Source organism: Canis lupus, chromosome 26 (assembly GCF_048164855.1).
Source record: "Canis lupus baileyi chromosome 26, mCanLup2.hap1, whole genome shotgun sequence".
Taxonomy (NCBI): Eukaryota; Metazoa; Chordata; class Mammalia; order Carnivora; family Canidae; genus Canis; species Canis lupus.
Window position 1 is genome coordinate 7,244,932 of NC_132863.1, and position 12,357 is coordinate 7,257,288.

General features: G+C 45.4%; 2 protein-coding genes and 1 non-coding gene across 10 annotated transcripts in view; 2 read left to right on the forward strand and 1 right to left on the reverse strand.

Moving 5' to 3' along the window:
- The window catches only part of MGME1 (mitochondrial genome maintenance exonuclease 1), a 19,434-nt gene extending 15,239 nt beyond the window's left edge, over window positions 1-4,195 (reverse strand). Inside the window, exons 1-2 of one of the 2 annotated variants that reach the window (XM_072799958.1) lie at window positions 3,720-4,195; window positions 1,742-2,315 (exon numbers count right to left, since the gene is read on the reverse strand). In XM_072799958.1, coding sequence (XP_072656059.1) covers window positions 1,742-2,249 — 508 coding nt within the window. In that variant the 5' untranslated portion in view covers window positions 2,250-2,315; window positions 3,720-4,195. The remainder of the gene's footprint in view (window positions 1-1,741; window positions 2,316-3,719) is intronic. The other variant, XM_072799960.1, reaches the window with a different exon arrangement.
- The window catches only part of SNX5 (sorting nexin 5), a 25,922-nt gene continuing 17,454 nt past the window's right edge, over window positions 3,890-12,357 (forward strand). For 2 of the 7 annotated variants that reach the window (XM_072799953.1, XM_072799955.1), the window contains exons 1-2: window positions 3,890-4,145; window positions 4,385-4,467. In XM_072799953.1, the coding sequence (XP_072656054.1) occupies window positions 4,417-4,467 (51 nt within the window). In that variant the 5' untranslated portion in view covers window positions 3,890-4,145; window positions 4,385-4,416. Of the gene's footprint in view, window positions 4,146-4,192; window positions 4,468-8,246; window positions 8,399-12,357 lie in introns of those variants that run through there. The other 5 variants (XM_072799951.1, XM_072799954.1, XM_072799956.1 and 2 more) reach the window with 5 other exon arrangements.
- On the forward strand, window positions 10,424-10,661 carry LOC140618918 (small nucleolar RNA SNORD17). Its single transcript, XR_012018911.1, has one exon. It is a non-coding gene; the product is annotated as a small nucleolar RNA SNORD17 (small nucleolar RNA).

Below are 12,357 nucleotides of genomic sequence, written 5' to 3' on the forward strand. Positions count from 1 at the left end.
ATCTCCAAGATTCTGATAAACTGGCATGATGGAGATTTCAAGATTAAAAAGTTACTGCAGTAAAAAACAAAAAATAAACCCAAGCCCTTTCCACTATGATCAACACTTTATAAAATCAAAGTCAGACTTTCTTATTCTTTTCAATCTTCAGAAGGTAAGCTGATGCTTGTGATACTGACTAAAATTTTCGAGAATGCCAGCTCTGGGCACATCTCTATGCTCTATCTAGCCTTTGGGGAGAGCAGGAGGACAGGAATTTATCAATACAGTATTTTAAAACCTGTCTCTCCTGACCTATTCATCAATTTAGTGGATTGTGGCATGGTTTTTCTTTTTTTCCCTTTTTTATCGTTTGGGGAAGAGCATGATACTAATCTTCCTATGACTGCCTCTTACAGGGGGGAAAAAGTGATTCTGCCCGTTTCTTAAAATTGATCTTGAGTTAACTGAGAAACACATCAAAGAAATCATTGAGATCAACAAGGTTGATTATATGGAAAACAATCAGTTTTCTCTCTGCTTGGGATAGTGGAGCACCTTCACCTTACTAAAAGAAACTCTTTCTCTATATCAAGGGGGCCTCCAGAGTACTTTTCTGCTTTGTGCCACGGGCTACATACAAGTCCTAGGTTCCCAAAGTCCTAAGTAGATGTCTGCCTTTACTTTTCTTCTCAGTGATCTCAGGATTCCACAAGTTCTGATAATCCAGCTTTAAGGAAATTCAAAAACAACTTCCCATGAGGAACCAATGTCAATTCTAAGTCCTAGAGGTACAAATAAAAAATGTGAGATGCCATTAAAAGATTTCATTTTATGTTGTTTAGAAAGCTTAATGGTTGCTACTTAATACCTAAAGGCAGTTAGCTCCTGCATAGATTCCTCCCTCCTCACAGCTGAGGAATGTTCGGACCTTGACCATTTTTTGCCATATCCAGGTGCTGTCTACATAAATACTTAAAACACGTGACCACACATTTACTGTATTACCCACAGTTTTTTCTAAGATGGTACAAAATAAGTGCATTTCTCTTAAAATTAAAAGTGCTCTGTACAAACCACTAGGGGTATACATACTGCACTCCGAGAAGCATGGGGCTACGGATTGATCAATGTAAAACCTAGCTTTAACAAAAGACAACCATATAATCCTGAGTGGGACCAGCTAATTCACTTGTACCAATGGTCTTTCACCTTGTTTTTGAATGGAACCTGTTTAAAGGAAGCTATTCTCCTTGCCTAACAAGTTAGTAAATTAGGAGTTGAAAGCTGAAGTTTATGGTTACTAATCAAGAGCATCAGATTATCTCAAATCACGTGTTTATCGCTAGTGTTTAAATTTACATGTCAATGAGGACAAGTAGAGCAAGGGGTATTTACTACCTTCTGACTAGAATGCCTGGCAAACAAGTAGAATTCCATTATCAGGTGATTGATTCTTTTCCTTAAAGAAAACAATCAGCTCTAATACTTAAGTTTGCAGTTTATAAAAGGATTTTCTACATCATTTGGTCAAATTACTTGCTCGCCGTGCTTCGGTTTCATCTGTGAAATGAGAATAGTATACCTATAGGGCTTTCATGAGGTTTTAGTTAATATGCACAGAGTGCTATTTAATGCTAATTATCACTTGAAAGTAGCGCCTCACTAGTTCAGGTCAAAAAACACCCTTACTCTTTTGACACTGGTGCTCTATATTCTAGAAAACACAGTAACTATATAGAACCAGGACTGAGAAAATTACTTGAGGAATACTCTTCAAAGCCATCTTCTCCCAGTTCCAGAATCATCCGCTTTTTCCACCTCTCCAAGTAGAAAATCTGTTCCGATGTCATGGTCTGCTGAAGGATCTTGGTCACACTTGGTATCATATTTCTTTGCAGAGGGATTTTCAAAGGAATTGTAGGAGTACTTGTTGCATTTAGCTTTATTCTCTCTGGGTTGAAGAGAGGACACCAGTTTCCTGGAACTCTTGCTTTCTCATCTTGCTTTGGGGGCTTACACTTACTCACAGGGCCATACAGTAAATTATCTTCCTCAAACAAGGATTCTGGAGTCTGAGCAAGGCCTCTGGACGACAAGACAGACTGTACTAAATCGGAGTACTTTCCTTGGTCCACTTCTTTATAAGGGCTCACCTTTTTCTTTCGGCTACATGCGCAAGAAGTGGAGAAATCCACATGGGCGGTTGGTTCTAGAGAAAACCTCCTTGAGCTTCTGAGCTGCCTGCAGATGGTCGGAAACGCCTTCATCTTTAGAAGCTTTCTCACTTCCCTCTAATCTACTTGCAATATCGAAGGCGTTTTATTTTTGCACTCCTATGAAAGAGAAAAATGTTATTAGATACCAGATGTATTAGATATGTGAACGGCGAAAATGTAGCCGCATCAGTACGATAAGGTGCCTTCAGCTGCATTCCATTAACATTTTTCGACATGTTTGGACAAAGCTATTTCCAAAGCAAAACTCTCTTTAAGAGCCCGGAGAGGGATCCCTGGGTGGCGCGGCAGTTTAGCACCTGCCTTTGGCCCAGGGCGCGATCCTGGAGACCCGGGATCGAGTCCCACGTCGGGCTCCCGGTGCATGGAGCCTGCTTCTCCCTCTGCCTGTGTCTCTGCCTCTCTCTCTCTCTCTCTCTCTGTCTATCATAAATAAAGAAATAAATCTTTAGGGGATCCCTGGGTGGCACAGCGGTTTGGCGCCTGCCTCTGGCCCAGGGCGCGATCCTGGAGACCCGGGATCGAGTCCCACGTCGGGATCCCGGCATGGAGCCTGCTTCTCCCTCCTCCTGTGTCTCTGCCTCTCTCTCTCTCTCTCTCTCTGTCTATCATAAATAAAGAAATAAATCTTTAGGGGATCCCTGGGTGGCACAGCGGTTTGGCGCCTGCCTCTGGCCCAGGGCGCGATCCTGGAGACCCGGGATCGAGTCCCACGTCGGGCTCCCGGTGCATGGAGCCTGCTTCTCCCTCTGCCTGTGTCTCTGCCTCTCTCTCTCTCTCTCTCTCTGTCTATCATAAATAAAGAAATAAATCTTTAGGGGATCCCTGGGTGGCACAGCGGTTTGGCGCCTGCCTCTGGCCCAGGGCGCGATCCTGGAGACCCGGGATCGAGTCCCACGTCGGGATCCCGGCATGGAGCCTGCTTCTCCCTCCTCCTGTGTCTCTGCCTCTCTCTCTCTCTCTCTCTCTGTCTATCATAAATAAAGAAATAAATCTTTAGGGGATCCCTGGGTGGCACAGCGGTTTGGCGCCTGCCTCTGGCCCAGGGCGCGATCCTGGAGACCCGGGATCGAGTCCCACGTCGGGCTCCCGGTGCATGGAGCCTGCTTCTCCCTCTGCCTGTGTCTCTGCCTCTCTCTCTCTCTCTGTGACTATCATAAATAAGTTAAAAAAAAGAAAAAAAGAGCCGGAGGAACCAGCACTTGCTGAACGTGAACTAGCACCGCTCGGGGCCAGACGTCCCCGGTGTTCAGTCCGCCTAGGCAGGGGGCTCGCCGAGGGCCGCGCCGTCACCGCGCTACAGTCGCGGAAACGGAGCTTCAGAAGGGCCGCCCAGGAAGGAGCGGGGGGGGGGGGGTCAGAGGGGCCCCCCGTCGCGATCCCCGGGAGGGCCCTCCCGCTCCGCCCTGCGTGCGGAAGCGCGGCGGGGCGGGACAGGACGGCCGGGCCCCTCGTGTGGAAGTCAGGCTTAGGGAAGAGACCGCTCACGGCCCGGGGAGGTACCTCAAGAGCCACCACACTTCACGCGACTTCCAGAGCGCCGGCAACCCTCCCGGGACCCGTACTTTCCTCGGTCCCGCGCTCCGAGCTCGAGTTAGGCCCCGCCTAAGGGGCGGCGATCCCGGCATGCGCTGCGGCGCTCACGCCCCACTGCCGGCCTCTTCCTCACCACTGGAGACGCTCCCGCGATCCTTGGGGAGTCCCTCCCCTCGAGCGTTCGCGCGGGCTCCTCCAAATCGCGCCCTCACTCTCTCACGAGATCTTCTTTACGTCACAGCCCGTCGCCATCTTGGACTCTGGCTGAGTGATAAATTCCCCCGCCCGAGAGCGCGGGCTTTCTTGAGAGGCGCCGTGCTGCTGGAGTGCTCCTTGCTCCGAGTCCTTCTCGCGGCCCTGCGGACGGCGGTTTCCGCGTGGCCCGGAGCGAGGGTAGGCCACGCATAGCTTTTTTTGCCCGGCTCCAAGATGGACGGCTGCGGGGAGGGGAGGCCGCTCTGGGGGAGCACGTGGCGCGCGCTGCGGGCCTTTCCCGGGGCTGCTGGGATGGTGGCGGAGTCCGGAGGCCTCCTGCTGCCATCGGCAGGGAGGCTGGCGGAGGCGGGGCCGCGGCCGCCCCCGTGAGGCTCTCCGGAGGCGGCGGCGGCCCAGCCTCTTCTTTCCTCGCACAGCCAGGCTGCCCCCGCTCGAGGCCCGCGTCGCCATGGCCGCGGTTCCCGAGTTGCTGCAGCAACAAGAGGAGGATCGCAGCAAGGTGAGGCCCTCCTCGCCCTCATGCTCCAGGACGGGAGGCCCTGCCGACCTCCTGGAGCCTCGCCTTCCTTCCCCCGTCGCTCGGGGGCTGCTCGTGCGGCCCTGGGTCCCCACGAGGGCCGTTCCCCGGACCCCGCGCGCCCTTTGCTCCCTTCTCTTCGAGGGCCGCAGACCCGAGGCTAGAACCGGCGTCGCAGGACCGGCCGGGGATCCGGTTGAGGAGGGCGCGCGGCGAGTCCCCGGAGCTCCTCTCGGGGGCTCGAGGACGTGCTCTCACGGAGAAAGTTGTGAAAACTCCTCCGGCTTTGTAAAGACTGGACGGGGAATCTGAAACCCGCTTGACGTGCAGTAAATGGCAGCTTTTGGTTCTGTTGCCTTCGAGCTGTGCCCCCCCCCCCCCCCCAAGCTCTTTTTGGCCCAAATACTGGGGAAATTACATCAAGTCAAATCTGAAGCATGTTAACATCTTTAGAACTTTATAAGCACCAGATGCGTCACTGCGGGAATTCTGCCATTTCTTAGTAGGTGCTCGGATATTTGAACTATTTTTTTTTTCCTTCTAAAAACTGCTTATGTAAGCTGCCCGCACGCCCCTTAAATCTTGAGGTCTGAAAGATAACTAATGCAGTAAGTTTAGGTTACTGTAGCCGCTTAACGATTAGGAGAGGTCTCTACTTTCACTGGTCATTTACATTTGATAGTTTCACAGTTGATAGAGGTGGGTACGAGCCACGTTAGTGCAAAATCATCACCAGGAAAGTGTTTCTGACAGAAAATGAAAAAAATCTTAAGAATACAGAGCGTTCTCAAATGCGAGTAATCTGGGAGGCATTTTAGTTACATCTACTTGGAGGTTAAAAGCAACCTTTGATCCGCCGCACGTGTAGTGGGTGCCGCGGGTAACAGCCAGCTGGATTCTTCCAACAAGAGTATCCGTGCTGCGTTCTGGAGATGCAGCCTTATGTGCGAAGGAGATCTAAACACCCCAAGTTGAAGGAAGTAGTGTTTTCTGCTTTTTGTTTTTGACCAAACTAGAAGTGGAAACTCGAGATCATGATTCTTTGTAGCGGTCTGTAGTTTTCTCTATAGAAAATCCGGGATTGGGGCAGCCCTGGTGGCTCAGCGGATTAGCGCCGCCTTGGGTCCGGGGCCTGATCCTGGAGACCTGGGATGGAGTCCCACGTCAGGCTCCCTGCACGGAGCCTGCTTCTCCCTCTGCCTGTGTCTCTGCTTCTCTCTCTCTCTCTCTCTCTCTCATGAATAAATAAATAAAATCTTAAAAAAAAAAAATTCAGGGATTTTTGACAGCAGTATTTTTTTCCCCACCTGGTAACCTCTCCTCTTGATCCGGAATCTGTTTCATACAGCTATTTGAAAGGACTTAACTCCTTCAACTGACCTGTTTGTTACCACAGTATATTGTAGCTGGCTTTCTTTTTTTTTGATATTTATTTTTATTTATTTATGATAGAGAGAGGCAGAGACACAGGCGGAGGGAGAAGCAGGCTCCATGCCGGGAGCCCAACGCGGGACTCGATCCCGGGACCCCAGGATCGCGCCCCGGGCCAAAGCAGGCGCTAAACCGCTGAGCCCCCCAGGGATCCCCCTGTAGCTGGCTTTTAAAATAACTTTCCTACCACTGTGATGCTCCCAACAGAATTGAAGGATTGTAAAGGCTATTTCCTTCTGTTTTAGTGGATACAGGAAAGGATTATTTTTTTAAGTTATAGAAATCGGGAAATAATGAAGCCTAATAAAATATTACTCTAACTCTTAGGCTTCATTTTGCTTTCTTGTGTCTGATGCTAGTAGCTCTGCTGTGGATCAAGTCTAGGTGGTTTTCACTCTTCAGCAAAAGGGAGTTTGGGACAAATGTGAAATAACAGGAAGTCAAATCTTCGGCAAACTATTTCCATAATATAGCTTTGTTAATCAACTGAATTATTTTATGTTTTTACAAAAAAATGTCTTACGTATAAACTTTCCCCCCTAATTACTTAGGGATTTACATGAGGATGGGGGTTCATGGAGTTTAGATCCACTAATAAAGTAGGGAACATAATGAAGTATTTTGAATGCTTGAGTAGTAAGTACTCTTTTCTGCTTGTTTAGCAAAACTAAAAGGCATATTGGTTTGTATCTGGTAGCCTGACGTTTCCGTTTAGTTATATCCATTAGTTGAGGGTGTAAGGATATATCTCTTTTCCCAGAAAGCAGTTTGGGAGAAAAGATACAGGATTGATTTTGTTTTTTTTAACTCCTCTACTGATAGGAAAGATTGTATTTATCTGGAGTTTTTTGTGGGTAGGGGAATACAATTGAAGATTATGCAGAAAGTTGTTTCTGCAGAAAGTTAACCTGGGCCGCCTTCCCCCCCCCCCCCCCCAAGTCCTTAAAATAGGTGGGCAGCATGTTTGAGTTTCTACTAACAGATTCATTGTATATCTTTCTAAGGTGATGAATCTCTTTCCTGCTAGTCTAGCAGACCTATGGTAAATTGAATGTAGGTCCTGATTGCTTCTCCACTTTTTTTTTTTTTAATCTTAAATTGCTGCTGGAGTGGTTAAGTTTTAACACCTAAGAAAAGCTGTGCATGGTGATACCCCCTCCCCACTACCGCTATTATAGCTTGACCTTTTCACTAGTTGGTTTTGTGGACTTTGGGTGGATGGTGTCTCCTCAGCCAGTCATTAATGTTTATGGTGCTGCTCTAGCTTGCAGGTAGTTGTTTTTTTATTTTTATTTTTTTACTTATTTAAAAGTTTTATTTATCTTAGATGGGGAAGGGAAGGAGGGATAAGAATCTCAGGCCGACTCCACCCTGAGTGTGGTGCCCAGTGTGGGGCTTGATCCCAGGACCCTGTGATGATGACCTGAGCTAAAACCAAGAGTCAGACGTGTAACTGACTGTGCCTCCCAGGTGCCGTGTGTGTGTGTGTGTGTGTGTGTGTGTGTGTGTGTGTGTGTGTGTTTAACTGGTGTGGAAGTTGTAGAGACCCTACTCTCAGCTTTGGTGAAGAGTGACTTAGAATTTGTGTTACAAAAAGGAACAGTCTTGAACTTTGAACGATATATAGCAAGTCCACATTTACTAATTTTTGTGGACTTGAAGTTAATACGTAAATGGTTGACATCATTTTTCCCTTAATTTTCTATGCTCCAGAAGTAGGACTTAATCAGAGCCTCCCAGACCTTAGTTCTGGATCAGTAACTTGTACATCATGTCTTACCCTTATTTGTGAATTCTAGTTTAGCAGGTCATAATCTGCTCAAATTTTTTTGGCTATGAAAAGAAATGGTCAAGGGAGAATTATCTAGATTTTGAGATTAAATTCTCATTTGGTGAGACCTAAACATCTAATATAGAGCTTTAGTGTAAAGCAGTGTTTCTCAACTTAAATAACCGTGGACATTTGGGGCTTGATAATTTTTTGTTCTGAACTGTCCTGTGCATTGCAGTGTGTTCAGCAGTATTGCTGGCCTCTACTAGGTGATTGCTCCCTTCCCTCCAGTAGTGAGTAAAATTGTGCATTGTCAAGTGTCCCTTGATTGAGAATCACTTGTTAATTTTTCTCCCTAAGATGATATGGTGTGTGTGGGTTAGGTCATGTTCCAGAGGCTAATCCATTTCAAATTTTGTCAGATTTAGGATTGATAAATCCTAAGGAAATAATATGCTGTATGAAACAAGCATTGTTGACCGTGTCTGGAATTAGTTTTCTCCTCAGTTTTGAGGAACCATATTTACCAAAAGATGGTAAAATATGGTTTTCTTAGCAGGTTCTGGACAATTGAAGGTTATGAGGTCAGCTGTGTGTTTACCATGGTGGAGTTCAATACCATTTTGGAAACCTGAGACTGCAAAGGCTCTGACACAGCACTTGCTCTCAGAGCATTGTGGACCCGGATGCAAGCTCACAGAGAAGTGTGCTGTGGGTAAAATCTTTGCTTTGTCGGGGCTTGAATGCTTGAGGAAATTAGACAAGAGTAGTTCTGTAGGTGGTTAGCACTCCATGCTTCAAATGGCTATGGTGAAAGGCTCATGCAGTTAGGTAGTATTTAAGGAAGCAACCTAACTTGTAATGAACCCAGTTTTTTTTGAGAAAAGTATTTTAGAGCTTTATAAAATTCTGCCTTCAGTCTTTGAAACCGTAAGAAGACCGGACATCTTGTCTCCTGTGAACGTGGCAAACTTCTCACAAGTATAAATTTTTTTTTAAAAAGATTTTATTTATTTATTCATAGAGACAGAGAGAGAGAGGCAGAGACACAGGCAGAGGGAGAAGCAGGCTGCATGCAGAGAGCCCGACATGGGACTCAATCCAGGGTGTCCAGGATCACACCCTGGGCTGCAGGCGTCGCTAAACTGCTGCGCTACCGGGGCTGCCCCTCACAAGTATAAACTGAAATTTCTCTGCATGATCTAGCTTTCTAAAAAGCTGCTTCTTCATCTCTTAACACCTATTTATGATTGGCCAATAATTACTCTTAAGAGATCTTCCCCCTAAGAGAGGGATGTGGAATTCGTCTGCGGTTTCATACCCCAAATGCAAATCATTTGCAAATACATGGGGGGGGGGTTGGGATTGTGTAAGTTGTAGTTAAGGAACAGAGAAAGGACTGAACTTCCTTCCCTTTAGAAATTGGGTCTTTTGGGCAGCCAGCGGTTTGGGCGGCTCAGCCATTTAGCGCCGCCTTCAGCCCAGAGTGTGATCCTGGAGACCCACCAGGATGTGCCTCTCTCTCTCTGTCTCTCTCTGTCTCTGTGTCTCATGAATAAATAAATACAATCTTTAGAGAAAAAAAAAGAATTTTTTTTAAAGACTATTTATTTATTCATGAGAGACGGAGAGAGAGGCAGAGACATAGGCAGAGGGGAGAAGCAGGCTCCATACCGGGAGCCCAATGTGGGACTCAATCCCGGGACTACAGGATCATGCCCTGAGCCAAAGGCAGACACAACTGCTGATCCACCCAAGTGTCCCAAGAAATTGGGTGTTTGGCTTGATCCCTCCTGCTTTTCCTTTCACAAATTTGGTGTAACCTTTTAAGGTACTGCTTGTGGTCTGGAGAGAGAGAGGGTAATTTTCTCAAGATAGGTGCTTATGTTAACCTGTGGTGTGCATTTTCTGCCTGAAGAGTTTATGATTTGCTTGTTTGGGGGAAGGGGGGCAGGCCTGTAAGTTTTCATTCTAGTCTGTAAATCGTGAAGAGTACAAATGCAGATGTCCCCAGTTTCCAAGGCTTTTGCTTGACCTATCGTGGAGAGCACTACAAAGCTTGAACGTTATGCGGATGGAAACACGGAGCTGGTAAATAAGGTATTGTAAACTTTACATCTGAATGATCTGGGAAATGTGCTTTACCTCTGACTCAAAGCAGAAATCCAACCATGAAACAGGCTGCCTTTGCCTTCTCTTTGTATGCTAGCATTTGTATCTCAAATTTAGATGACACAAGCTTAACTCAGCTCTGCCCCTGTTGAACCATCTTCAGTGGTGGCGAAAGTAAATTTATTTTTAAACCTATGTCCATTTCATCTTGGGTTGATCATAAAGTAAGATCTTGAGGATTGGGTAATGAATGTTTCTAAACACCCTCATCAACAGGACTAATGTATAAAATGTCAGGTTTGTTTCAGAGGGCCCTAGACTTGATAGACCTGGGAACTGCTGGACCCAGCCTTGGTGGGGAGGCAGAGGACTTGAGCTTTGAATGGAGTTGTTGGTGCTACCTCCTCCTCTGCAGCATTTGTGTATTGCCTTCTGAGTAGACTCTGCTAGAAGATCATTACAGATCATACAGTTCAACCCATTTGCTTTGTGAACTAATTTGAAAAATAATTCAGGTATCTGGCACATAGGTGGGTTTCTTGAAATGAATGTATTTACGCCAGTATTTCAATTTAATCTCTGATTCCTTGTTGGAATTTGACTTGTTCATAGGGTTGCAGCTTTGTGAAGTGATGATTCAGTTTATCCATTCGCTGAGTGCACTGTACTGACCTTCTTCCAAGCCTTGGTTCCTGTTCTAGGAACTCGGGGCTACGTAGCCTCCAAATGCCCTGCAGTTTGCGGTGTTCTACCGTGGACAGCTTGTGTGTTGGTAGACTACTGGTTAGAATGGTTGGTGTCAGTAGGGATGGGGTCCCTCTGGGTCCCATCTCACCAAGATGAGTGGTGGAAATCTGATCACTTGCTGCAGCCCTTTATATACTTTTGAAAGCATTTGACTAACTTCCGTACTTCTTACCTGTGTTCATAGACTGAAATTTTCCAGAAGTCTTCGATTCCTTTATTTTTGAGGACTAATATTGGCAGCCCTGAATTCCAGGAAGGGGAGATCCAGGAGATGAAGACAAGTATCTGTAAAAGCAGTGCTTATACATTGCTTACAGTTGGTTGAATTGTTTTTCATGCACCAGTGCTATGATAAAAAGCTGGAACTGAACACAGATAATAAGCAGGTTTTAGTTACCCTTCAGGATGGAAGAAAACCGTAACAAACACTTGGGAGTAGTAATACTTGAATCTTAAAGAGGGGTTTCAAGGAGGGTATGGTAATAGAATTTCTAATACAGTACTTCTTATGAATGAATTGAAACGGTAGCAAAGCGTCTATAAGTATGATCATGTGAGTCTTGTTTTTGGAACTAATGCAAATCTAGAATAAGTCTGCAGCTGAGTATTTTTTGATTTATTTCCTCACTACTGAGTATTGGGTTAGTCAAGGTATGCATACTTTTCTAGCTGAAATAGCCTGTTTCTTGGTTCTCGTGATTAAAATTAAAATCTGGTTTACAAGGCAGGCTTCTTGCCTCTATTGGCTCCATGCTGCTAAAAGATCATTCATGAGTGATGGGTCATATTGACCCTCTCCCTGATACAGGTCTTAGTTCCTAGACCATTTTATTGAGGATAAAGCAAAATCCTTAAGAGAAATAAACAGTTTGAGAAGATACATTATGTCACATATGCTAGCATATTCAACTTCTTCCTGTGTGCTAAACTGGTTTTATTTATTTTAATTTTCAAGTTTTTTTTAAATTGTAGTTAGTTAACATAAAGTGTAACTTTGGTTTCAGGAGTAGAATCTAGTGATTCATCGATTAGAATAACACCCAGTGCTCCTCACAAGTGCCTTCCAGTGCCTTCCCTTAATACTCATCATTTATTTAGCCCATCCCCTGCCCCCAACAGAGTTTCATGTAATAAATGGCTTTCAGCTAGCCCCCATTCTAGCAGAACAGTTACTGGGAGATAATTTCTTCCCATTGTGTTGTCTTGTCGTTTTGGTTGTATGGCGCTAATGTATACTGGAATCTGTAGTCACCCTAACCTTTATTATAACTTCTGTAAGTATTTTCTCCTATTCGCCCTATGGGTTCTGAATTTCAGAATCTAGCTTTCTGTGTTGTCCAGTCACATAGGTACCCTTTGCCATCTGTAAGCCATTAAACCATTTGAGGAAGGAGCTTTGCAGATAGATGGTGGTATTTTGTACCAGGGTGAATCATAAGTAAGATTTGGACCAAAAGTAGTCCTTAGCATCTCAGGACTCTGCAGAATTGTTCTGTAGCAGTGTCAGGCTCATCACCCCAGTTCTAAAGGTGAGGAGCAGGTGAGGGAATGCACAGGGATTCTGAATCAGTTTTTTTCCTTTCTAGGTTCTTTTACTAGGCATTCCGATTTTTAAAAAAACAGCTAAAATTTGCATTCTAAATGGAACAGTGCTTGTTTACCCTTCTCATAAAGATTATTGTAATCCTAACTGTAAGAATTAATCTGGTTTAAAAAAAAAAGAATCTGGTAGGGAAGCACTTTGGGGGCGGAAACTCCTGTCTGTAACTTTGGATATGTGATGCAGTAGAAACCTACAAAAGAAAGTTTTG